At 41.0% G+C, this 27207-nt stretch overlaps 1 protein-coding gene and 1 long non-coding RNA gene across 5 annotated transcripts; one reads left to right on the top strand and one right to left on the bottom strand.

Annotated features, from left to right (window-relative positions):
• Positions 1–463: 463 nt before the first annotated feature.
• TMEM201 (transmembrane protein 201) lies at positions 464–27207 on the top strand. Of its 4 annotated transcripts, none has more exons than XM_072427338.1 (11): positions 464–643; positions 7949–8069; positions 8469–8663; positions 9533–9709; positions 10160–10506; positions 10884–11087; positions 20276–20493; positions 21760–21831; positions 22331–22621; positions 23139–23276; positions 25507–27207. In XM_072427338.1, exons 1-11 carry the CDS (start codon positions 546–548, stop codon positions 25590–25592), a joined length of 1947 nt encoding a protein of 648 aa, XP_072283439.1. In that variant the 5' UTR covers positions 464–545; the 3' UTR covers positions 25593–27207. The 4 variants fall into 4 exon arrangements, with proteins under 4 accessions (XP_072283439.1, XP_072283440.1, XP_072283438.1 ...); XM_072427339.1 differs by lacking the exon at positions 25507–27207 and adding an exon at positions 24611–24744; XM_072427337.1 differs by lacking the exon at positions 25507–27207 and adding an exon at positions 24859–25182 and having other exon boundaries at positions 468–643.
• On the bottom strand, positions 19857–22333 carry LOC140341516 (uncharacterized). The gene is made up of 2 exons (XR_011922896.1): positions 21577–22333; positions 19857–20055 (listed from the first exon to the last, which is right to left on the bottom strand). It is a non-coding gene; the product is annotated as an uncharacterized lncRNA (long non-coding RNA).

The raw sequence follows: 27207 nt of genomic DNA, 5'->3' as shown, positions 1-27207 counted from the left end.
AAAAAAAGCGGTCTGTAATGCTCAGTCCTGATGTACTACTATTTATAATGATGTTCATTGCATAAAGTCAAAGCATTCCATTCAGAATGGGAATCCCATGCAGTTGGTGAATCCATATAACAGATTCATATTTCTGCGCTTTTTCATTCTGCCATGACAGGTCCGCTTTATTTCCTTGCTATGCATTGATTGATCTCTCCGGTGTCCCCTCGCGGTGCCCGCTGTACCTATTAGCAGCCTCATTGGCGGGGAAGACCAGCTGGAAGAGTTCCCAAATCCCGAGCACGACCCCCCGTGAGTCATCCCCCTCCCCCCGCACGATCTCGGCCTTTCACGACTCCCTGACGCCCCCGGAGCCGCCCACGTGTGCGCCAAGCTGCGGCCCCGCCCCTCCAGGCATTCCCCGGACGCCCTGATTGGCAGAGAGGCGTGGTCTGCAGCCCGGGTTCGGAGATCCGCGCTCGGATTGGCTGCTGCGCTCCGTACAGTAAGCCGTGAGTTCGCGCCGGGCTGGCCATCGAGCGTCGCCCGCCGCCCCGAACCGCATGGAGGAAGTCAGCCGCGTGCCGCTGGCCGGATGGGCCGCCGCTGCTACCGGGGCCACCGGCCTCACCGGACTCCTCCTATACCGCCTGTTCAGAGGGTGAGTGGGGGGAGGGAAGCCTTTGTTATTAATGGAGGGGGGAAGGGGTCGCTGCTGTTACTGACAGGGCCGGGGCAACCAATGGGGCAGTAAGTGGGGGAGGGGGAGTGCAGAAGAAGGGCAGAACAGTGGTCTGTGGTGTAGGGGGGGTAGGGGTGTTATTGGGGTCCTCTGGGGTCTTTGTGTGTTATGGTGGCACTGGGGGCCATTAATGTATGGGGGAGGGGGGTGACATTCCTGGGGGCACAGGGGAGGGGTGTTTTGACTTTTCCTGGGGGGTCATGCCGGGGCTACTTTTCCTGGGAGGTCACGATGGGGGAATGCTGGGGCTTTTCCCGTGAGGTCCCTGTGGTTTGGGGGTTATTGAATGTTATGACATTTTTGGGGTTCAGTAGAGCAAGGGGTGCTTAGTGTTTTGTGGGTGTGTTGCCCTTACTTGAGGCTGTCGAGGGATTGCCATGGTGAATATTGTGATATATGTAGAGTTGTGGCTTTCCCAGGGTGCGCAGGGTTATGGCATGCTTGGGTCCTTGGTGGGGGTGCTAAGAGTTATTGCAATTTTGTGGCCTTTTGGGGGGGGTATTTTTAGGGCCACAAGGGAGACTGTTATGGCTGGGTGGAAAGAAGCTGTAGGTGAGTAGAATTCCCTTTATTTTCTGTAAACAGACGGGTGGTTACTGAAAAGTTCCGGGTGGTGCGCCCCGCTAAAAGAGTCTAGAGAGATCACAGTGTAAGGGGTTTGTAGGAGAGGAGGGTGTGTTTGGTGTTACTTGTGGGTCTATTGCCCTCCTCCAGTGCAGGGGGGGGGATTTGATGATGATTATTGCTGTCTGGCCCCCTGACAGGTTCAGCAGCTGTAAATGACAATGGGTGGATTGAGGTCAGTGATGTAAACTTGGATATTTTGTCTTCCGGTTCTGTCCGCACTCATAATTTCCCCTCCATTATAATCCATTATATATTTTATTATTCTGCTGAAGCCCCGTTGTAGTGGTTGTTCTGTCCTATGCGGGTGCCATGCTGGTATAATGAATGCAGAATTGTCTGCCCTGCAGCTTTATATTGGCGCTGATCACGTGAGCTGATTGTGCAGTTGCAGCATTTTACAGCTCGGTGGAGGTTTGTATTGTGTGTGCGGCTTTCATACAGCGTGTAGGTGGCCGGCGCTGAATAAAGGCTGGAAAATTAGTTCCTGGTCCTGTTACAGCGCCATCAAAAATTATTACAAGGAAACAAATTGGTAAGCTATGTTGTATACAGTATGGCTGAGGGCAGAATCTTTTACACCCAATCACAGTCCAGTTCTGTATTTGTATGCTTCCTCCTTGTTTTACAGCAGCAGAGTTTATTGAGGAACCTTTGTACATCTACAGAGTGCAGCTTAGATATCAAAGGTAGAATTTTCCATCACAATGCTTGGATAAGGCAGTATACTAGATTGTAAGCTCTTTGGGGCAGGGTCCTCTGCTCCTGTGTCACTGTCTGTATCTGTCTGTCATTTGCAACCCCTATTTAATGTACAGCGCTTTATAATATGTTGGCGCTATATAAATCCTCTAAAAAAAATAATAATACACAACGCTAATCTGTTTTATGGAGAAGGGAGTGCTCACCTTCTCCATTGATTTGTACTGTGGTCCTTCTCTGTCATTAATGTCATGTGACCACTGTAGACCTATTAGATTCTCACCTGACGGTTTAAATCTGGCATGGGTAGATAGCTTGAGTCTAGCTCTATAGGGAATGTTGGATCTCTGCAAAGAGGCCACTGCTTCCACACATATATATTTTTTAACACAAGGAAATTACTTTCTTGTCTTCAGGGAACCGCATATATACTATCAGTAGGAACAATTCCTTTTGTATTGTTGGCCATTGGGAAGAATTTCATTCTTACAGATAGCTATGAAGATCATTGTCAGATAATCTAACCTTAGAGGGACAAATTGCTCAAGGAACCCCTAGCAACTTCTAGAGGTTTATTGATATAAAGCCAAGGCATTTTCAAAGCATGGTCAGGCTTTTCTACTCCGGCTGCTTTCCAAAAACAAACAACGTGTATGGCCAGGTTTGCATTTGTGCATGAACCCATGCAACATACATTGCACTATTGCCGCCTATTCTGTTTGAATGGGATACCAATGCACTTGTGGCCAAACCAATCTGACCCCATTTCAGGACCATAGTGTATTAAAATAAAGGCGCCCCAGTGCACCAACAGCGGATGTAAAGCAGAACCTGCCCTCGCCCAATCGCTGGACCTCGCCATCTTACTTCTCTTCTTTTTCTGGATTATCTTCAACCATTGACTGTGCCAGGGTGACGTTACGCTCACGTAGGGAAGCCAGAAATGCAGGGTTTTCCTGCTAACCAAAGCTGATGCTGCTTACTATTATTATTAATAACAAACAGGATTTATATAGCACCAACATATTACGCAGCGCTGTACAATAAATAGAGGTTGCAAATGACAGACCGATACAGACAGTGATACAGGAGGAGGAGAGGACTCTGCCCCGAAGAGCTTACAATCTAAGAGGTGGGGGAATTAACACACAATAGGAGGGGAGATATGTAGTGCACATGCGCAGCTCAGCTTTTGCTAGCGACCCGGAGCGATCAGACAGGTAAGACGCATTTTTGTAGATGGGACATCGCCTGCCCTTCTCCGCAATCATGACCGACCTAGAAGTGAAACTTTAATAATATTGTTAACCTGCCCTAGGACTAGTTTGTATGGGAAGGGAGGTTGACGTGTGCTGATCCAAACCGCATTGTTCTGGCTTCCTTTTATTTTTGGAGCAAGCTCTTCGAATTTGGAAAGTTTCTTCTCCGGGTCTGTGTTGGATCTGTAAGAGTTCTGCATCTCTCACACAGAATATTTTCCTCCGGATCTTCCTGACACTAATGCTCAGTGACTTGGATAGGAATTGGGGACAGTGTGACAAAGCCTCTTTGTGTCTTGCATCTGTCCGGCTCTTTCCAGCAATAACAGTTGCTGCCGTGCATTTGTCTTGGAAACTAATGCTAAATCTGTGTTGGAGGACCTCGAACCCTCCGGCTGGGGGAGTAGAACTCTCATCAGGCATATTTAGTCATTCTCGGGTCATTGATTTCTGTGAAATACTGAAAATGTTGCCATTCACCCATATATAAAAAAATGCACATATAGTATTGCTTCAGAAAGCTGCAATTTGCAAAAATGCTTAACAGTAAAATTCCTAGAGAGAAATGATGTGATCTATTACTTTGTACAGTGACCTCCTGCAAATGCTGGATGCCTGGCTTTCTGCTTTCAATAGCTTAAAATGTTGACCCAGTCAAAACCAGAACTGGTTGGCCCATTTTTTCCAGATTGCTCCTTCAAAGATTGTATAATGACAGGTTCAAGGTTTCTTCCCTGCTGGGGTCATTTCAAGCCCTGCTGTATATTTGTAACTCCTTGCAAGTTGTAATTTCTCATCATAAGTTTCATGTCAGCCATGACATCCTATGAAAGACCATTAGATAGCCAAGTGGATAGGAAAGTACATGATATATGTATGATATATATATATCATAAATACATATTGAAATAGCAATAGAGCTGTGGTCATGTGACCACTATTATTAATAAACAGGATTTATTTAGCGCCAACATATTAGGCAGTGCTGTACGTTAAATAGGGGTCGCAAATGACAGATACAGACAGTGACACAGGAGGAGGAGAGAACCCTGCCCTGAAGAGCTTACAATCTAGGAGGTGGGGGAAATATCACACAATATGAGGGGGATATGGAATGGTGGGAAGTAGTGAGGGTTTTAAGAGACAGGAGAAGACTGGTGGGCCAGGTTAAACCGTTGGGTTTTGAGGGCTCTTTTAAAGGAGCAGAAAGTAGAAGCAAGCCGAATAGGACGAGGAAGACTATTTCAGATAGTCGGGGCAGCTCTAGAAAAGTCTTGGAGCCATGCGTGTGATGGGGTTATGAGTGAGGAAGTCATTAGTAGGTCATTGGAGGAGAGAAGAGAGCGGCTAGGGGGTATTTTTCTATCAGGTCAGAAAGGTAAGTCGGACAAGAACTGTGGAGGGATTTAAAGGCAAAGCACAGGAGCTTGAATTTAATTCTAAGGTGAGATGGAACCCAATGAATAGAACTACAAAAAGATGCAGCAGAAGATCAGCGGTGGGATGGATGGATAAGTTTGAATGCAGTATTCATAATAATAGATAATCTGTCCAAAAGTAATGATTTGCTTCTTAATCTCATCTTTTTTTTCTCATACAATCTCTAAAACATTTCCCTCATTAATTAGAACTTTTCAGATGCTTTGATATTGACATCTCTGCACCGGTCCTGCCCACCGGTTGCATTTAATGTAAAAGGATCCTAAGCACCCCAATGGATTTATTTGTCCTTTAAATGTACAGCAGCAGTAAAGTCAATTCTGCTGCACCAGGGGAAATAAGACCTAAAGGGATAAAACTGGGAGCTAATAGGTAAAGGACCCCAAAAAATATTCATGGGGTAAATCTACTTCAACAAAAACCAAATCAATCAATGATCATTTAGGGCACTTTCAGTGTGTGCTTTCTTCTCTTGGTCAGTGGGTGGGACTGTTGATGTGGTCCGATATTTCATGAAGGTTTTAGCCAATGTAATTTCTGTATTAATGCAGGGACTTTCATGCAGTTTGCATTCCTTTTGTGCAGACATTCAAAACACATCAGACTGTTGCTGGGGCATTCTTTTTTTTCGGTGCAATACCTGCTTCCCCAGGAGACTTGTTGCTGTCACTCATGTGACCCTTTGATATTTCCCTTTATTCCTTCCTGAGCAGCTTCATAAAAAGTTCATAGGAAGGTAAAGGGAGGAGCTGGACTAGCACAGTGATTGGATCGCCTCAGATGCTTAGGTCTATGACATGGCACAAGGCAGGGGGTCTTGGAAGAGAAGTCAAATTTGCTGCAAGTTGAATCACTCCTTGTGACAGCACTGGTCCAGTTGGCACTGTCAGATGGGCATTCGATAGTTTTGCGTATGTTATGATTCCTGCAGCTCATAGCGTACACCAGGGGTGCCCACACTTTTTTGGGTTGCCAGTCACTTTTAAAATGACCAAGTCAAAATGATCTACCGTTAATAACTCCTGTGTGCGGTTGATTTTATTTTGAAAGGCAGGATTCTGCAATCTACTTGCATTGCCTTTGCCATCTACCTGTTTGCCACCCCTGGCATACACAGTTCTGCTCCGAAGATGGTAAGTAGATGCTGTTGAGAAATTTTACATTAATGTGAACTAGTTCCTTTGCCTAGCAAAGTTTATTTTACGCCTCCATAAAAATATAAAAAGCCTTATTACATACAAGAAGGTAAATACTTGCTTTTTCCAATGTCCGGAAGTGTCAATCTCCTGGGTCTCTCACATCTCGGATTTCTTCTGCTTTCCTCCAAGCCACTGCAGAACTTGTGTTGTAGAAATCCGGGAGATCTGTGGGGCCCAAGTAAATTGACAAAGACATTTTCTCACCATTGGAGCTATGTTGGCAATATGGGAATCAGGAAATTTTTCCAAACTATGTGCCAAAGCAAGGAAAATTGTTTTGCTGTGCAAGTCTGCATCTTGACAGGTTTGAGCATGTAACCTGTAGTGTCATGTTGATCCAACCTGATAATTTTAATTTTATTGCTGTGTGTTCATATGGTTCTCATGTCTGCCTGGGCTGGGTAAGATTTAAAAGATTTTAAGTCTTACAAGGTCTGCTTTGTAAAGGAAGAATGGGTGTTAATGCATCTGAAGTTCCTTTTAAAGCTGACCATTTACAAAATTATGGTATACTTTAATCTGCATTTGTCATGAGGGCATCAAAAGTACTGTTCAGAGTGGAATACAGGTTGCAGGTTCTGCATGCTGCAAGCTCCTGATACTCTTCCACACACACCAATATTCTGGTCCAAAATCTAGAGAAAGAAAGTAGAGAGCATAAAGTAGCAGAAATGACAAGGATAGCTATGGAAAGTTAAATACAAATCCGCTTTAGTGTTTTTTCATGTATTTGTTTACACCTTTCTATTTGTTTTATATTGCTTTCTGTGTCCCTACCTCTCCGTTTCACAGGCAGATCCACATGTAAAGCCGCATACACACGTGCAATTCTTGTCGTTGGAAAGGATCTTTAACGAGGGGGCACCCTGCTGCGTGCTCTCCCCCTTCCCTTGCATTAGGATCGCTCATCGTTCATCGTCCGAGGATCCGCCAGGACGGATCCACGGACGATGAACGACCTGGGCTGTACACACGCCAGGGCGAGAAAATTTTGATGTGTATACGTAGCTTTAGTGGAAAACTCATCAAAGTAAGGTGAAAGTTAGCTGTCTTTGCAAGTTTCTCTGGGTTGCTTGCTGTCGCCTTGTTCCATCAACAGTGGATTTTTCCCATTCGGTCCTGGTGACCTAGGGAAAGTAAAACGGCAGTATTAAACCCTTCTTAGCAAACATTAAAATTACCACAAGGAACAAGCAGACAGAAATTGCATGATTCCTCCAATGCTTTACCTCTGCCTTCATTGATTGGTTCCGGCCAAGAGATTTTCTGGTGCAGCGTTGTTTGCACAGCCTGACTTTATTGGCCATTCCAGTTTCTTTAATCGGTGCTTTTTTTCCTGTTTCCTTAATTTCTTGCCCCATTTTTCCAGATTATTCTTGCTTCTTGACCATTCGGCACATCATTGTCCCATCGGTCTGTACTTGTGTTGTCTGCCATTAGTAATTTATGTTGGCCTACTTATTTATAATATGCTGGTTGTGTGGCATCTATGTCACTGGATCTAACCGTTGTCGAAACAAACCAAATTAATACAAATTAAATTAATTTGCCAGAGCTGTAAGCAGACTTGCTGATCCTGGGCCACATTACAAAGTTCTGACATATCAAACCTCTATAAATAAAGGTTATTTTATTTGTGATCTATAATTTCCAGAGGACAGCTCCATTCCTGTGCAGTAATTCCATAAAAGGAAACATATTAAATGTTTTCGGTCTTCTTTTTGTCTGACATTGTTTTTTTATAAAGGACGTTGCTAAAAAAAAAAAACACAAATATGAAATTGATACTGATTGCCCGAGTGTGGGCACTTTTGCATGCATGGCTGTGAGTTTGCTGTATCATTGCAAGCCATGCAACTTGTTTCGTTGTTGATCCTCTTTTGATGTTTGGATTTGAATCTGTTGCTTTTTGCAGGAGTTAAGGGAAAACATTAAGAAGTTTTTCTTTTGGTCGTATAGCAACTCTGTTTTTATTCTGCTTTCCTTTTTTTTTTTTTTAGGAAACGCCCAACGCATGTGAGCGTGAATTGCTGGTTTTGTAACCAAAACACAGTAGTGCCCTATGGCAATCGGAACTGCTGGGACTGCCCAAACTGTGAACAGTACAATGGATTTCAGGAGGTAAGATGCCGGTGACAGGTCACCTTTGTAATTGTGTTTTTTTGTTAGTTTTGCCTTTTGTAGATGTTGATTTATGCAGGGCAAATCTGTATTGCTTTAATTCAGGTTTTGCTGATAGTGTCCACAATGGCTATAACTGTATTGTAATTTTTCTTGCCTTGCCTGATTGCTTTGACAAGCCATGCAATGGAGGAAAAGGGACAACAAAGGAATTATGATACCAACCAGTGCTTTCATCTGGCCTTATTTTTAGACATGTAGGGATCTTATTTAGGTTTCTGGAAAGGCTTTTATTTATTATTGAGGTGAGGGGAGTGATGGGTGGTATTTACAGACATGCTTGATTTGCATTGTTCTTTTTTGCTGATTTTAACTATTTCATGTTGTTATTCTTTATAGAATGGTGACTACAATAAACCTATACCTGCACAACACAGTGAACACCTCAACCACCCAGTGTCCAATGGTAGAACAATCGCCGAGGTCACAAAACCACAGCAATGGGTGAACTGTCAGCTCCTGCTGTGTAAGAAATGCTTCAATAACCAGAACACCAAGATCAAACAGCTGGCATCCTTCGCTCCCAGAGAAGAGGTACGTACAGATTCTATAGAAGCAGACTTAGGGGAACATCACACCTAAATCAAAACGTAAAAACATGTTTAGTCACTCAAAGGTGAAGAGGACAGGATCCCTAAATGGCTATGGACACCCCTTAACACAATCTATGTGCAAACTATGTTTTCTAGAGCAGCAAAGTATGGGGTGTGATAGTGTGTTGGACTTAACTAGGGAAGAGAGGGGTAGGAAAAAGAAGGAAGGATGGATGGTGGAAAAAGTAGTGAAGGGGAGGGGAGGGGCAGTTTATTTCCTTTTTCCTGTGTATTCAACGCTTTATTTGTGAAGTATCTTTTGAAAGGTTTGATTTATCCAGGTTGTGGAATAGTTTCCCACATTAAACTGGACTTTTTCTGGGAAGCTGATAAATGCTTAGTCCTTATAAGTTGCAGGAGCATCTTTCAGTAAACTGCTAACTAAGGTTACCCTAATCCTAACACTGTGTAATGTGCCAGGGCAGATTTTGATTGTTCAAAAACCTGTATCTGTAGTACCTATTACTGGAGTGTTTTCTTAAAACTTGTAGAGGTGGGTAAACCACACACATGCACAGTATAATGAAACCATGATATCTGCATATATTTGCAACAATTTGTTGCGCTTATCTATGAAAATAACCATGTGTTTTTTAATAAAGCTGCTCTTAATCCTGTTTTCGACTTCTGCGAACATAGCGTTTTGGATTCCCTGCACCTGGAAATTGTGTAATCCAAATTGTATTTTATTTGGGTGGTTTGTGCAGCAGGGCTGTCCAGGAGTTTTTCCCCCTTTAATTCCATTGTGTGCAGTAAAGGTTGGCTGTGATTAGACATGAGAAGCTTGGCTAATTTCTCTGTTGCTCACAGGATCGATATGACGAGGAGATCGAGGTATACAAACACCACTTGGAACAGATGTACAAACTTTGCCGGCCATGCCAGACTGCTGTTGAATTTTATATCAAACACCAAAACCGGCAGCTAAGGGCGATTATGCTGAACCAACAGCTGAAAAGAAGGGAGATGGACAAAAGTTATGTACAGGTAGGAAGAAGAAAAATGTTTCCTATTATTAAATATTGAAAACCTTGTTATAAATAAGTTTGACACCTCCTCTGAATGATCACTGAATAAAAAAGAAGATTGCTGCAGCTTAGCAAACTGCATATGTGGGTTGCAGAGTGTGATTGCTTTATATTGCAGATCTGATGGATATGCCACAGATCAGCAAGTCATACTTGGATAGATCGTCCAATTTTAACTGTTTGAAATGTTTATCGCCTAGTGGACAGGCAATTTCTCTAGCTAGTTAACCCAATTTTGCAATAATAACCTATTGTCTCCCAAAAGCTAGTGCACCATAATACATAATACAAAAGCAGCACTGTTTAAGATAAAATGCCCTTTCTTCATAATATTAGATCTGTGTATGGAACCTCTTCACTTTGTTGAAATACATGTTGGTAATTTTATATCTTATTCGGTCTCTTTCAGAGTTTTACCAGTGGGTCGTGGATGCGGGTTCCTCTGCCAGTCATTATTCTTCGCTTTCTGGCATTTCTTAGCTGCATGTTTCTTGTATCTGTGGCCTGGTTGGGTTCCAGAGATCTGTTCCCTCCATCCTTGACAAAAACGTCCAGCTTTGAGTCACAGAACAGGAACACCTCTGAGCCTGATACGAGGCAGCCCACTTTTTGGGAGGGAGTCCTCGATCTTCTCCCTGAGAATACCCTGGAGAGCATCAACGACGCCTGGCACTTTGGGCAAAACCATCAAATTGAATTAGTGGTCCTTGGTCTCTTCACTTGTGTCTTTGCCATGGTTTTAGCTGGTCGAATCAGGTAAATATTTGTACTCTTACAAATTTATTTTTTAAATAAAATATAGGTGTGTTGATGTGCAGAAATAGAGCAGCAACCAGACGTGTTATCTAGTATGACAGTAATAATTGACTTGCTCCTATGGTTTGTATCATTACCATATGAAGCACAACCAAATTAAAAAATGTAATACCTTTGTCTTTTTGCCCTAAACTCAGCCCTTTTCCCTTGCCTTTTGCAAGGTAAGGTTTTTGCACTCTTAAGTGTGACAACCTGTATGACTTTCTGTACATAGTATATGTCAGGCTTTGATTTTAGCTTCAAGCCTATTTTTTATAGTTTTTTTTTTTTTTTTTTTCATGTAGATATGAGATCTAATGAATCTTTATTTCTTTAAGGATGCGGCGGGTTGATGCTTTTGCTTCCTTCTTGTGGACCTTGGTGACGGGCATCTATGTAGCAGAAACCTATCTTCTGAGCGAATCGCCAAGCTGGCTCGACACTGCAAAACTCAGTGCAACCACCTTGTGCTGCCTGGTCGGTTTTGCTTCTGCGGTGGCCACAAGGAAAGCAACAAGTCAGAGGAGACAGCGGCCACGAAGGTCAGAGCAAGAACAGTGAACCCTGGGACCTGAAAGTCACTCTTCCCACTGTCAGCTGTTCATTGTACATCTGTCCTCTCTTTTCTCCCGTCCATCTCTGTCCTCCAGTCATCTCTGTGCTGTTCAGTATTGGAAGGAGCTAAACTCTTCTGTGCCATCTTTGGTTTTATGTTGGGGTTAGTTCTTGACACAGCTTGGTCTCTTCTTATTGGCTATAGCCAGTAAAAGAACACCCCTTAACGGGAGAACCCTGTCAGGAAACATTGGTGTTCACCTTAAAGGGTTTGCCCACCTTCATATGACCTCGTTTTTGTCAATTATGTTGCCTTTTTGTAATATCTTTTTAATAACTTTTTTTTTTTTTTTTTTTTTTAAATGTCTCTAGTTCATATGGTTTATTACCGCTGACCCGGAATATAACACTGCATGTCAGATGCTTTTGAACCCAAAGCACAACTCATATTCAAGGACTGCAGAACGTTAAAAAAAAATTCTTTGAGGAAAGAGAAAGACCTAGTCCAGCACAGAAACTATAAAAAGAAAGTTATAATCCTGTTAAAAAGTGTACCTGTAGTTATCACCACATTTTACTGCCAGAACAAAAAGTAAGGGGGGAGATCTTTAATGAACACAGGCAGCAGGAAAACCCTAATGGGTTTTAACTTTTTTAATTTCTTTATAAAAGCTTTTAAAACTTTGGGGAAACTTCTTAAACACTTGTAAACTGTCCCAGGATTTAAAAGCAAACTACAGGTGTCATTCCATGCGATTTCTCTTGGACCCCAGCAGCTCCAACACCCCAGCCGTGCAGTGTTTACATTACTTTGCACAGGTGCAAAAATTAAACTCCTGCTATTGGACCCTAGACAAGTGGTCGCCAACCTTTTGGTGCTCATTAATCTAAGGCTTCAGAAGCGCCCATAGTCAACAGCTCAGCCAGAGCCGTGGACCATCGGTTGGCGACCGCTGCCCTAGATTACGGGTGACCTGTGTGACCAGTAGGTCTCATTTTCAAGCAAATTGGAGTTGTGTGGCTTTTGGGGATCCCAGAGAGAAAAACCTAAGATGCATGTTGCACCTGTGCTGCATCTTAGAAGCAGCTTATGTAAACTACATGTACACCGGAAAGTCTCTTCATAGATGGAAGCACATCTATTTCGGCCTAACCAGTTGATCCTATAAGCAGTTATATTTTAATCACAGAGGATTAATAATTTAGAATCGTGATTTTTACTGTAAATCACTTTTTTTTTATATATGTAGGAGATGTGATAGTGTATTTTTTTTTTTTGTATTTTGCTATGAGGTTTGAAACCTCACTTTCTTACCTATAATGGGGTAATTAAGCTGGAATAATTTGACATTTATCTGTGTTCTTTTTAATATTAGGTTTGCCAAGGAGTGTTGTGTTCAGTATGTTTCACCTTAACAATACAAACCCTTTTTTTTTCAAGTAGACATATAGTTCAGATCAGTTTTCTCAACTAGGGTTCCTCCAGAGGTTGCTAGGGGTTCCTTGAGCAAATTGTGCTTCTCAGGTCGGTTACCTCTGACACTAATTATATTTTTAGCAATCTGAATGGTGATATTCTTCCCACTACCCAGCAGTGTAAGAGGCATTCTTCCATCTGACCAAAAACTCTAGTGTACCGTGAGCTGTGCATAGAGTAATTATAGAAGGGGTTCCCTGAAGACCTGGAAATTATTTCAAGGTTTCCCCCATGTTAAGAAGGTTGAGAAAAACTGATCTTGACAAACACTACACAATTAAGCTTAAAGTTAATTTCAGAAACAAGAATTCCTGTTGGCATTGTCAGCTCAGTCACTTAGGCTACGTACACACATGCAATAGTTCTGGTCCTTGTGTGTACCGTGCTCGTCGTCCATCTTCCGAACGACCATCCTTGCGGGTCCACGCACAATGGGCGACGAGCGATCGTGAGGGGTGAGAAGGAGCGGCATCCCGCTGCACTGTTGTTTTTCCCCCTCTCCATAGAGCAGAATGGGGCTGTATGTACAGGGCTCATTCATGCATCGTGCAGTCTTTTGTCATTGGAAAGGATTGTGAAAGATCCTTTGCAATGACAATTATTGCACATGTGTACATAGCCTTAGTTTTGCTTCCCTTGCTGTGTCTTCTATTATATAACCTGGGGGGAGTTTTGGACCAATGTGCAGAGATCCCACACCATAGTAGGGACATTACACCAAGCCTGTGGCAGGATAAAAGGCTTTTTTGATCTTTTGAAGGTTAGTGTACAGTTTTACTTTTTCTGTATACACTACAAGTCCTCATCAAACTGGATTTTCTGGTTTGGTCAGAGAAGTTTTTGACCACATGCATTGGCATGTTCAAGGCTGGAACACACGAATGTGCCAGCTGCTTGGCTCCTGCATAACTTTTTGTCTAGAAATGCTTTCAATATCTTTTAATAAGCAGTTTTTAAAAAAAAATACATTTTATTATGATCAGATCCTAAATATAGGCTTTGTAATTTTCCAAGGTAATTGCAATGTGATCTTGTAGATGCTAGAATAATCCCAATTAAATGTGAGCCCCCTCATTAAAAAATTAAGTATTATTTGTTAAGCTCAATTAATATAGCAATATTTTATATCCCCTTGTACACAAATGAAACAAATAGCTCTTTTTTGGCTAAGCATCACTGTGTTTTTTGTTTTTATTTTTTTTTTTGCTGCATTGACAACTGCAGACACAGAATATCTGCATCTGCCTTTCCTGACACTTGGGCTTCACCTGCAGACGGCATGCTCAGGTGTAGCTCAGTGTTGCAGATTTGTAGATTTCAGGATGCTGTATTGTGTATGCTGGAAATTGTAGTACACCACAATGCAATGGGTTCAGATATATGGACCACAGCACCTACTGACTAAGTGTTCTACAAGCTTTGGTGCATCAGGGAGCTACAACACGTAGACTCTAATTTGTATTTGGTTTTTGTATGCTATAAGCACAATTTTTCATGAGTCCAAATAGCACAAAGTGTATTATCTAATATTGAGGTAGGTATAGCATATATTATAATAGATAAGTGATTCTTAATATTTGTGGTGTTATTTATACCTAATTATTTAATCATTTTATTTATCCATGGTACACATGGTAGATTAAAGCATGAGCATAAGGGTGATAATTGTTTAATTTGCATTTGTTTCCATATCTCTTTGATTCTTGGTTGCGCTAATGCGCACACATTTTTCCATGCTTTACAGCAAAGGACAGGTACATGGAGTATAACACTACAAGATATAAATTGAATGCCTGTCTTCTCTAACCTTCAAATTCTAGTCTTTCACCAAACAGTAGAGATCCCAGCTGTTTGGGCCTGGTGACACAAAGCACCTTCACAGAACATCCTAAAAAAGATCAAGTCCATACAGTTTTGTTCTTGTAGGTTGAGCCTTTTGGCTAATTTATTCACCGTTCCATGATGACTTAGGATTCTCCCCAACTCTGTTCTGGTAGGCTATTCTTTCTACTGGCAAGACAGCAATAGTATGTTCCTTTTTCCTCACAGGAGATCAGTGTCATCAATGCATGATGAAAAAAAAAAACAAAATTTAGCCCTTTGCTCTAACACAATTCAGAGCTGTTGGCCGCGCAGACCTAAATTTTGGGAGACCTGTCCAGCATACAGGCTACATCCTGTCCAGTGCTCAACCCAGAAATTATTTTTAGGAAGAAATTGTAGGTGGGTGGTGGCCCCTGAATTGTGACCCAGCTCATCAGTAACCACCCAAAAACAGCTGGGTGGTGCACCCAGCTAAATGGTTCTGGGGAGAACACTGCAGTCTGAGCCACCTGGCTTCAGGCTCCAACCTCCCCGTGTTTCAAGTACAGGTTCCTTTTTATTATCATTACCAGAACCTCAATTCATGGCCTGCAAACGGAATAAAGTGCCTGGCATACCCATTCCTTACACTCGTGGCCTGGATCTCAAATAAAGGGCTGCAAATCTGCAGCAACATAAATACTTATGGCCCTATCCAAACCTTTTTTTCCCTTTTCCTGTTGAGTGTACAGTGGATGCCAAATACCCTCCAAATATATATATATATATATATTTTACTCAGAGCAGCATGACTCCTCCAGTTGCTGTTCTGATCAAACTATTTTCATACATCCATCATCTCCATCACAATAGAACTCACCTCTTATATCAGTGTTCATCACCAATAGTAAAACTCTACAAGATTGCTCTCCTTTTGTAATGCAAGCCTATATCATATTTTCAAACCATTTCATGCATTGCAGCATTATGCAACTTCATAGTGAATGAGATATTCTTGTTCCATAATACAGACAAGGCTGCCACACTCATTCATGCCCATAAGTTCCATGTATTGAATGGTTTGGTTTTATTAGTCTCACATTGGTGCATGTTCATGCTTAAATGAAAGCTGAATTGAGAGAAATATGTTGGTTGCCATTGACAAACACCTTTTAATGTCCTTTCAGGCTGCTTCATTGGCTTAACTGCTTGATAAGCACGCTGTATGCTTTTTTGGGTTTCTGAATAGTGGAAATGAATTAAAAGGCGGCTGAGTTATGAGCATGCGCAGAAAGTCCGCAATGCTATCCTCCATACTTCTATCAGTGCATGTTTCCTTTGAAAGCTTGCCTGTAATGTATGTGATAAGTAATCAAGATTATGGTGCAAATACTTGCTGGTGCCTATAGATCTCTCCAGAATCCAGATGCTATATTAGCAAACCTTCACCCCAAATAGAACTTTGATGTTTTGGTTAATTGGGACTTACGCCAACCTGAGGTGTAAGATAACCTGTAAAAGTTTGGGCCATTTCCAGGCACATCCAAAACCAGAAACCCCAATACTTACATGTGCCACTTTATATCTGTAGCATCAAATTTAAAAATCCAGCAGGCTTATTTTTTTTCTGCTTGATTCTAGATAGGTGTAGGGTTATAAGTCACCTTCTTTTTATGTGGTTTCCACTTACAATCTCCACTGCAACTCTGCATCAAAAGATGTTTGGACTGTTTAATGTGCATGCACAGATTTACAAAGCAGACCTTTGTATTCGTTAGTAACTGTCATGGGGCTGCAAGCTATTTGCTCTCTTAAATTTGTATAGATTTCCTAAAGTATGATAGATATCTCCAGGGCTTTATTTGAGTATCTGAATGCTCAGTCTTACGTTTACCTACCCTCTGGCCCTTTGTTAGTTTTTGCTTTTTAGACTGCCAGAACTATTTTTTTTCCCCCAAATTTTAAAGCAATTTTCATTTTGCAGACGTTGTCACTTAGTCCTGAATAGGCAGATAGCCTACCCTACTCGTAGATAGTTTAAATTAATGGGTTGTGCTGCTTCTGTGCACTGCCAGAGCCTTCATTAATGGAGTATGTATGGAGGTGCATGTGTCCTCTCCAATGTGACCATGCTCTAATTGGAGCCTGCCAATCACCAGGGTGAAACTTTGTTACGTAGATGGGAACAGTGACACCCCTTGTCTAAACATCAGCTCCAGAACCTAGAATAAAAGCTGTGGTTGGGAGGAAATGAGGGAGTTTTGCTTGGTAAGTATAAAACCCTGAAGGGTGGAGAGCCTTCTGCAAATATATTGTTCTGTTGGGCATTGCAAGAGTCCAATGCCAAACAAAACAAAATATTTGCCAAGGATACAGCTGTGAGACTTCAGGTAACATATTAGCCCTGGATACCAGCTAAAGTGTCAGACTTATCGAATATATATAAAGCTGGACAACTAGGATTTATTAAATGTCTACTTTACCGTAACGCACAATGCTGCATGTTGGGAGTAGGATTCAATAACATTATAATATTGCACACTTTAAAAAAGTAAATAGATCTGTATACTTGATAAGTGAATGCACAGATTTTTGCATAAACCCCTTTGTGACCAGTCTTTAGGCTCCATGTTGCCTTGTTGTGTTTGCTCTCCCATGTACCTGTCTGGCTGCCATTTTTTATGTCATGCTCCTGCTTCTATCATACTGTACCCATTTCTTTCCTTATTATGTATGTACTGCTTGTATTGGCAACTGCTTTTGATTTTATTTAAATAAAAGCCCTCCAAGCTTGTTCAACAAAACTGACTGACTCCAGTAGCAATGCTTTCATACAGCATGCCTCAGTCTTACTCCATGGACGTAGCCGCTGACATTTGGGGGGAATGTGGATAAAGACCAAATATAAGGATCACCTCACATAATACTGAACATCGAAATTTGAAATTGCTAGATAGCTCGCCTCTTAATTGCTCAAAATGTGTGCAGTTGTATTACCTTGCAAGCAGTATTCTGTGGTTCATTTGCTGCAGATCTCTCCAATATGTCCTTGCATGATAAGTTTGCTGCAGGAAATCATAGCTTGTGAGGTTTGTTCACAACAATTTTAGCTGTGATCCTTCTGTTAGGTCTTGGTTTAATCTGCTGCAGTGCCTTCCTTCCCACCTTGTAGATTTTGCTACATTCCAAATGCAGAGAGGTCATTGTTTGATGGGCAAATACCTTTTGACGGCAGTTTAAGACCCTTCTGATATATTCAGAAAACATTTCAGGTGCTTTTGACCTGCTTCAAGCTGTGTTTGCATTCCCATTTCCTCACCCTGTACATAGACTTGTGTGGGAGAAAGGGGGTTGTTTCTGAATGGAGCAAAACCCATCAAACCCGACCACCCTGTGCATATTTAAATTTTCACCAAACACGCGTTCCTGTCATGAGTTAAGTCGCTGTTCACTGCGTGTATAACCACTGAATTCTTGGTGCGCAGTTTCCTATGAATAAATGTTAGAATATTTAAATTGCATGTGTTTCCATTTTTTTTTTTTTTTTTTTTTAATTTAGGGATTAGAACCACAATTTTTCCCTTTCTGGTCTCCTTTAGTGTATCTCCAGATTTAGCTTGCCGTTCAATGGGCCATAATCCATAGCTGCAGAATCTCCTTTTCTATCCAGGACTTAAAGCCTAACTTAACCCAAAATTCAACAAAAGGCAAATTCTTTAATTATGTTAATTATGTGTAAATTATAAATATTGTCCTTACAAAATAAAAACACCACTGTATAGATGTGAATGTACATGGCCCAGACTTTCAGAGCATTTTAGTTTCTGCATTTCCACAAATCCTCGCCTTTACTCCCTGCAACTTAGTTCTGCCCTTCCTCATAAAGACACCCGGTTCTAATAAAGCTGAGAAATGTAAACTATTGTCACTATTTTGGGTTTTGCATAATCACCCCTGATTGACCCTCTCATTGGGTGAATTCAGAAAAGAGAGGAAAAAGCTGTAATACAGTTGCAACCACGCTTAGGCTGGTAACTGTATTTGGACCAACACTTTGCTTCTTTACACAGTTCGTATTACCCTATCAACCTTATTGCCATTAGAACTTGCCTTGTTCAATTTTGGGTTTAATTGGGCTTTAAATTAAGTGGTGAAGGCCAGTAATTAATTTCAGTTTTTTCATACTATTGGGTGAAGTTGTAAGGGCACAAGGTCTTTTTATTAATTTTTACTGAGATAGAGAAGGTACACCTATCACTTTTACTACGGTTTAAAAGTGACCGGGGCATGCAGAAAATACAAAAATGCATGCTTTCCTGACTAATACTTTAGGGTTTAAAGAAGAAGAAAGCCTTGTCATTACTTCAATAGCCAAACAAAGCATTAATTTTTTCAGTTTGTCCAGACTAGCATATGGATCTGTCCTACAGCCAGGCTTGCTTCAGTTCTGCCCCAGCTCTCTCAGCTGCTGTGAAGAGAGGTTCTCGGTTTTCTGGTGTCGCTCGCTAAGGGACATTAAGCTACAGGACAGCTGCTACAAGTGTCTGCTTTTTATCAAGGCTTTCAGTGTTGAAAAAATTGGGCAGACACTCCGTCCTAAGTGATTTGAGATGGTTCTGCGGAGCTGAACCCAGCTGCTTGGGACAGGTGCTGGACAAGGATGTGGTGGCTTGGAGAGCTAATCTTTGAGCACAGTGTTGTGTTATGAATCCTTGGCACTGCTTCCTTCATTTCTTGTTAATTCAGTGCCCCCCAGTGTCAAAAAAATTAATGCAAACATCACCCAAAACCAAACTTTCAGTGCTAGTTTATTTCTTATGGGGACATGGATGGAGAAAAGGTTGCATATATGTTTATTTCTACATGAACACAGTGATGGTATCTCACTCTATATCTCGTTTCCGGCTGGTGTACCTGTGCGTTTGACTCCTAGTAGGTCCTTGTGTACCTCAATGGCGCTGTTTGTGGAACAGTGCAAAGGTTGTGTGTCCTAATGCAGATTGCAAGCAAAAAAGATTACCTGCAGCTTTCTGCTTTTGAACACATGTAGTTTTTTTTTTTTTTTTATTAATGGTTTTTTATTGAGACATATCTTCAATATAAATACAATACAGAAAAAAAGAGTGCTAACAGCAGGCAAAAAAAAATTCTCAACAAAGTTCTCATTTTCATAAGTACAATAATGCCATTTTGAGAACACTTGCATAACATGGTCTCCATCTCAAATGGTTCAACTCAATTTTTTGAAAAATAGTTTATTGTAGACAAGGCATGACAGTATAGAGAAGAATACAGCAGTAGGAAGGTATAGACTTCAGGTTGGTAGTGTGAGGGTGAAGTATTGGAGCTGTGTATTGATTTCACTTGTAGTTGTGCTATGCCATCATTGAGTGGCTCTGAACCCATGCATTTGGCAGCAAAGCCAGCTATATACACGCCTTTTCATATATTTCACAGTGAATATAATCTTTACATCTTTCCACTTTGCAATTGCAAAAAATTTTAAAATGTCTGATAGTTACTATAGCAATACTTTGTAAAAATTTTTGATGAGGCAGAAACACCAATATGTATCTTTACAAAGGGCCATAATAGATTTTTATACACGATGTTGGACTTTAAAACGTTTTTTGTCCAGTCTGTTTCTGTATCCTCTGATACTCCCAATTTCTTGCCTGTAGACACAGTAGGTGGGAATATATCAGGAATGGGATGTCGGAGACAAAGCATAGGTATATGTAGCCAATCACATGAACATGCAGTTAAAAAACAAAACAAAAGGCAGAGGTTAGGTACACTTTAAATCCTTACATGAGCACTGTCTGTTTTTCCCCATTCTAGTAATTTGTGTACTTGTCATGTGACAGTCGTTCAGATGCCTTATTCCTTCTACAGGTATGCTTCTGGTGACACCACCTCTGCATTCGGAGGCTTGGATAATGGGGTTGTTCTTCCGGACCTGTCATCTGCATGGGTGTCTACTCCACCTGGGCTTCTGCAGTTGCTGAATCAGCAGTCCAGTCGCTCGCAACGCAAAGCCTCATCATCTTCCTTGCCCGGACGCTTGAACAGAGCCCTCTCTCTTGGAACCATCCCAACCCTTACCCGAACAGGTAAGTTATTGCAATTACTGCTGTAAACGGTCCTGTCTTTAGCAGTCCTCTGCCATCCTCCTTGGTTGAAGATGTATTGCCAGTGCAGACATTCTTTAGTACCTAACACATCTGTCCTGATTACAGCCACAAATTAACAGCCTTTTCTCAAATATTAAAGCTATGTTATTGTCTTGCAAAATCATTATAGACATTAGAAGGGCAAACATTGTTTAACTCCAGAAAATACAATTCATAGATACCTGTAGCTCTGCCTAATAAATAAACATTCTAGGCATTTGGTAAAGATCTCATAGGGAGCAGGGTCAGAGTTGTAGAATCCTCTCCATCCTCTTGTGCACAGATTTGAGTGTTAGTTTCCATGTTCTGTCCTCCCATGGCATGCCATAGGAAGTCTGAACAAGGACAGAAAGCAATGAGAGCTTGCTTAATGCATCCTAAAACCTCTATTTAATGTACCATCCCTATTTATTGTACAGCGCCGCATAATATGTTGGCTATATATAAATCCTGTTTAATGATAATGCTTATCCTTTCCCCTTCATCCCTTTATGAGCCTTAGCCTTCAATAATTGCAATGTGTGTAGGTGGCATTGATGCGTTGTGACCAGCAGGGACCCAATAAAAAGAGTGACTTCAGCAGCTCCTTTGTTACATGGAAAAAAAGTTCCATTTGTTTTTTAAGCAATCTAGCATGTGGAACATCTAGTAGTAATTTTACTACTCTGGTCACTCCTCTGTTTCCTGAATAGATTTTTTTTTTTAATTTTCGCTTGCAAATCTGCTATTGCTTGTCCCCTTCCCAAGGCTGGTATGCCGCTTACTTTTGTGGAATTCCATGTATGTGCTCTGTGCCCTTATGCAGGAAATTGGGATAGACTGCTACAAGGCAGCTAAAAACTGCATACATCCCTGATTGTGTTTCCTGTCTGCAGCTATATAGCCGGCTTTGATTTGGCTCATTATACTAGCGTGTAGGGCCCCCAAATATAATATAGCAGTGGCTAATACCCACAAAATAAAATGTTCAATCACTTGCTGTTTTGTTTTATAATGATATAGAGGGAATTAAAATTTCCTTACCTTTCTTGTATTCATACAGTTGAATTTTGTCACATGGAAACTTGTCAAGTCAGAAACTATGGGAGACTTTGCGTTTTTCCTTTTGAAAATGTTAGTTGCTAATTTTTTTTCTTTGTTTAATAGGAACTATTGATTGAGGTTGCGGATTTCTAATTTCTTGCTTTACCCTCTTATTCCTTTTAGATTCAGGGTACCTGTTCAGTGGCAGCCGCCCAGCATCTCGTGCGTCTACATACAAGGAGTCTCCAGGGTCAGGTGAGATATGACATGGTAATTATCGGCAGTGAGAGGTTTTTATTTAAAGCCTCTTTGTGCCGCTGCTCCCACCCCCCTCTAATTACTACCATAGAAAGGAAACACCCTGCCTAAATCTGTGGTCATGTGATATTCTGATTCCGAGTCTGATCTTCTTTGTATAAGAGGCAGAGTCCTCTTTCATGTAACTGTATCATACAGGCTCAGCTTCTAGAATATATCTACATCAATATTCTAAAAGCTCCATCTGCTGTTAGTGGTCCTTGCAGCATTTTTATGTGAAAGCAAATCATGCTTGATCATGGCTGTCAAAATCTGCAATCAAACAAAATGTCAGATCTAAACGTAAGACAACAAGGGCCAGGAAAACATGGATTGGCATAATACTAGAGGTGATAGGACAGTTTCTGCGGGACAGGCTGGTACATGGGGGGACAGAACATGCACTGCTTTGTTTGTTTTTTTCTCTTGTTCTATAATGTTTGTTTTGTCTTTTCAGATTATTATTCCCTATTATCAGGAAGTTACGCCTCGTCCCCTCTACCATCACCTACTCCATCTGTGGCCGGTTCAGCCACATCCAGCTGTGGATCAATGCTTCACCGACGTCCCCTGATTAGCCCGGCTCGCTTAAATTTGACGGGGCAGAAACTGAGCTTCTCTCCCACCCAGTTTGACAAAACACGTCCCAACTTTGAAGACGTCTACCCCGACAGCAGCTTATGTCCTTTGGAGTTCACAAACTTCATGACAAAGAGTTTTAGTGAGTTACCAGACCCCTCCAATGCATGTAAATCTATTTCTATGTATTTTTGATAAGCGTATGTCTTCATTATTAAATTGTGGTTGCCGTTTTAAAGTGACAGATTGTAGTTTTTGCATTCTGCATTTTTTTGCATTCATATTTTAATGACCTAATCTTCTTAAGTCAGGAAAATATATGAGTGGAATAGAAGCAAGACCAAACTATTTTGTAGTATTTGTTAAGCTGGGCAGACAGGCCAATAAATACAAATGAAAAGAGTTTTTCATGCCAAAGCCTGTCAAACTTTAGAGGAGGTTGGTGGTGGTAGTGGGTGGGGTTGTTGGTGGCGTTTAGTATGTATAGAACAGGATATGGTAGGTTTGATGTAGAATATGCAGTACAATTTGGAGAGGATTTGGTGTAGAATATCTACCCCAGGCTATGATGGGTGCAGTGCAGAATATCCAGCATGGGTTGGAGTGGCTTTTGTGTAGAATTACCAGCACAGTTTGGGTTAATTTGCTGTAGTTGTGTATAAACAAGTATTGGTTTTGTTTTGCAGATCATAAAAAGATGATGTCTGAAACCAGGAGTGATTGTAGTAACACGACACCCAGAAAAGAGAACGACTCCTCGAATTCTTCAGGCTGCCAGGTGGATACAACCACTGCTTTCCTGGACTCCCCATCTAGCTGGAAAAGTGAGTAAAAACCTCTCATGGCATCCCTCTGACTTGGGTTGCTAGTTATTTGTTCATATAGGAACAGATTCCATCTTTTACTTGCTTGTTGGTAATACATGGATGCTGTTGCATAGGTACATATTTTTTGCATTTGAAATTCTTAGATTAAAAGTAGGTGGAAAATGAATATTATGAATATTTTTTGAATATTACCGTTTTTGATTAAGGAGAGTATGGGTTTTATTCCTTGCTAAGGCCTTTAGTGTTATCTTTGACCCCTGTGGGGAGACCTCCTGATTTCTGTAAGAGGTGACTCTGCTGAGAGACCATTCTCTGTATATTCCTTTGGAGGAACGGCTAGGTTTGGTATCACGAGCCCTTCATGATGTAAGCAATGTGTTGGCACTGCCCCTATATTCGCATCTTTATTAGGTTAGGTAATGAGAGTAAGAAGAAAAGCAGGCTTGTTGTGCAAACTTAGATAAAAGAACAATCATTTTTAATTTGAGTGTACGGTACAAAAATATCAGACATAATGGGCTTTGTTCTAAATGATATCAAGCCCAGAATACATCACAGTGGTTTCCAAGCACATTATTATGTATCATAGATGTCAATGGTGTCTCATTTCTGACGCGTTTTGCACAAAGGCTTCATCGGGATGTGGAGACATTACATTGGTATAGTGAAGAAACCAGAGAATAGAAAAAAGAGGAGATCAAATCCTTAGAGGAGATCAGTCTTAAAATTTCCCAATACTTTGAACTCGGGTTGAGATATAATGTTTAAAAGGGCTAGAAGGATACTTTTACTTGTTTGTCGGTATTTCCAATAGATAGTTGACATACAATATTAGGCCCCATATACATTAGGTCCACCCGGTATATAGATTTATAATAGGGAATATTCAAGCTTGGCCCATGGGTCTTAGAGTTTTTTTCTGAAAAAAAAGCTAAAGTATTCCCTTAGAATTACTAGAGGAATAATGGGGGACTTGTCGGAAATATACAGGCAATGAATAATTGAAAAGAGGAAAATACCGGTTTGTGTAATCCTTTTAACTTTTGTGGATGGTGCAGTGCTCAACCCAGAAATTTTTTTAAGCTGAGTGGGAAGAATTCGTAGGTGGGTGGTAGCCCCTGTATTGTGACCAAACTCTTTGAAAAGTGCCGAGTGGTTCACCCAGCCAAAAGGGCCTGGGGAGAACCCTGTGTTGGTATGGACGGAATGTCTGCAGCCAGTGAAGAGGAGCTGCTTTTCTTTTTACTTATTACCTATTCAAATATAAGGCTTGGCAAACAGCTAAACCCTCCAACTTTGGGTTCTAATTTCTTATTTCTGATCTTTATTAGGTTCTATAGTGAATGGACTCCAGATATTGGTAACCACGTTTATCTCACAGCAGAGCCTGGCTGTCACGGTGAGGTTGGGGATGTGAAGAGGTCTTAACTCAGGGGCCCAAGACAGCTGCAGGGGCCTAATAGAGAATTGAACCTTTGCTGCTCCTCCAAAAATGTTAAGCATTAGTAGGTTATAAGTAGAGTTCAGACTGAATAATTTAGATTTACACTCTCTGACCTGCTTTAATTTTACTCTGCAGGTTGGGGAGGCACGACACTTCGTTGGCTTTTGGTGTTGAGTCTGACGGGAAACATACTTTTCACCTCCATGTACCTGTACAGAACTGTCTACTGACCCCGTGTAAATAACCCAATCACCTCCCTCTGAGCAATGTGTCACTTGGTGCTCCTGAATATCCTGACACTGCCTGACCATCACTGGTGCTGCCCCTGGCTGCTGCGCGGGCTCCTGCGCCTGCTCCCAACCAACCATTTCTGTATTATAGGACTTTGTTCTGTATTGTGAACTGTTTCAAGTTGCACATCGAGCTGAAGACTGTATTAAATAGAGAAAATGAAAAAAACGCTATAAGTTTGGTGTTTGTTTTGTGGCGTCATTGCTAGTTGTTACTGTCCTCTATCAGTCTAGAATAAAGCGGTGCCATTCATCCGCTCTGGAGGGTTACGGGCATATGCTATTTCCAACATTGACAATACTTGAAATATTTGAAAATACAAATGGATCATAGCAACCCACTACCAAGGTTTCTACTGAAACTGCAAAATAGGCATAGACGGTAATGGTAACATTGCCTTCATACATGTTATGTTTACTGCGGAAAGTTTAGCATGTATGACAGGTGCACTTTATTTGTGATTAAATTTTTATTTTATTTTTTGACTTACAGGACATGTGTTACTTACAGAAGTCTGTTTGTTGGTGAGATACATTTGGTTCCGCACAGGAGGAGTCCTGAACAATTCTTCGCCTTAAAAACCAATGATCTGGACACACACATGGACTCCTGCCTCTGACCAGTGCTTTTTTTTGTCACTATTGCTCAAAGCACATTGATGAGTTATTTCCAAACAAGGTTCCTAACCTTAGCCACTGCTTACCATTAATCAGAACAGATTATGGAGATCCCTATTGGGACATTTCAAAAGCTGGGGGAGGTTAGCAGACCTAGGGGCACAAAAGAAAAGACGGTAATAAAATGGTGCCAATTATTTTAATTTACCTGCTGGTTATTAGGTAATGGTTTCAGAACAATATATTTCTTTTAAATCTTGATAACCATTTAGGGCTGTTTACAACTCATGTGAATTGGTTGCCATAAATACTGGACAATGGATTCTTATACACATGTATGGGCTCCTGCATCTGACCAGCATCCTTTTTTTTTTTTTTTTTTTTTTTTTTTAACATTGCTTAAAAGCTGAATGATTATTTCCAAGCAATGTTCTATCCTGATCTCAGTGAGTTGGAATCAGTGTTCTACTTTTTCTGTTTTTCTTAACACTAACATTTCAGAAAAGCAGATTGAATTGGCAAGTAATAGATTCCAGGTGGCTAATGTCAAAAGAAAAGCTCACTCCTGTAAACATTTTTTTTTTTTTGTAAAAAGAAACAAAAAACCAAACACACTGCACCAAAAAAAAAATCAATCCACATTCCATGCGCAACTGTTAGAACATCTGTGTTGAGAAAGCTTTCTACATTACTGATCTGAGAGTGAGCCCGTTGGTATAGCCAGGACATTGGAGCCCTGAGTTGGGTGCATATAGAATTGAGCTTTAGGAATACAATGCAAGTTGAGATATGTATATATGTTTGACATGTGCTCATAACATATTGGCCCATCCCAGGAATGGATCAGGTCCAGGATTGGAAAAGAAAGGATTGCCAGGTTCTCCATTAGTCTTCATTTTTTTTTTTTCCTTTTTCTCTAGCCTTGGGGAACTTTTATAAATCAGACCCAATTTTGGATGAGCTACAACCTCCTTTTATCAAAAAAAAGCATCCAGGATCACCAGAAACGCTTTCATTTGCATAAGACCGTACAGGCATTTATATGTGTTTATTCTTGTTTTTTAAATGTCATAAAAACCAGCGGTTTCTTTTAATTTCTTCTTCTAAATGTTCCCCTATCTGCCAGACATGCACGCATGAATTTTAGCTCCTCCATTTCCTATAATAATATAATTGAAGCCATGCTCTTTTTGCTGCTGCGTGGCTACATAATGACATTTCCTCTGACATCTTCCTCAGTCCTCCTGATGGCAGCTCCCAGCTAAGTCCCTGCATGATAGAAAAGAGAGAGAAGGCACAGACGTATAGTTTGCTGCAATGGTTACTATAACTAATTACTAAAATGTGGACACACATTGGTATAATTTACAACCTGATCACTTCTACAAGTAAATATTCACAGAACCCCTTCAAATAGTTGAATTGCAGGGTCAAATAATTTGAATCACAGGGTCAAATATTCTATACCAGGACAAGAGATTCAGGAATCATCTCTGGGTGCTGCTAAACCTTGACAGCGTGAACACATAATGCATTAATATGACACAAATGTTTTTTAATAAATGTTTTTCATAAA

The sequence above is a fragment of the Pyxicephalus adspersus genome, chromosome 11 (assembly GCF_032062135.1).
Source record: "Pyxicephalus adspersus chromosome 11, UCB_Pads_2.0, whole genome shotgun sequence".
NCBI classification, from domain to species: Eukaryota; Metazoa; Chordata; class Amphibia; order Anura; family Pyxicephalidae; genus Pyxicephalus; species Pyxicephalus adspersus.
This window is presented reverse-complemented; position numbering and strand designations above follow the sequence as displayed.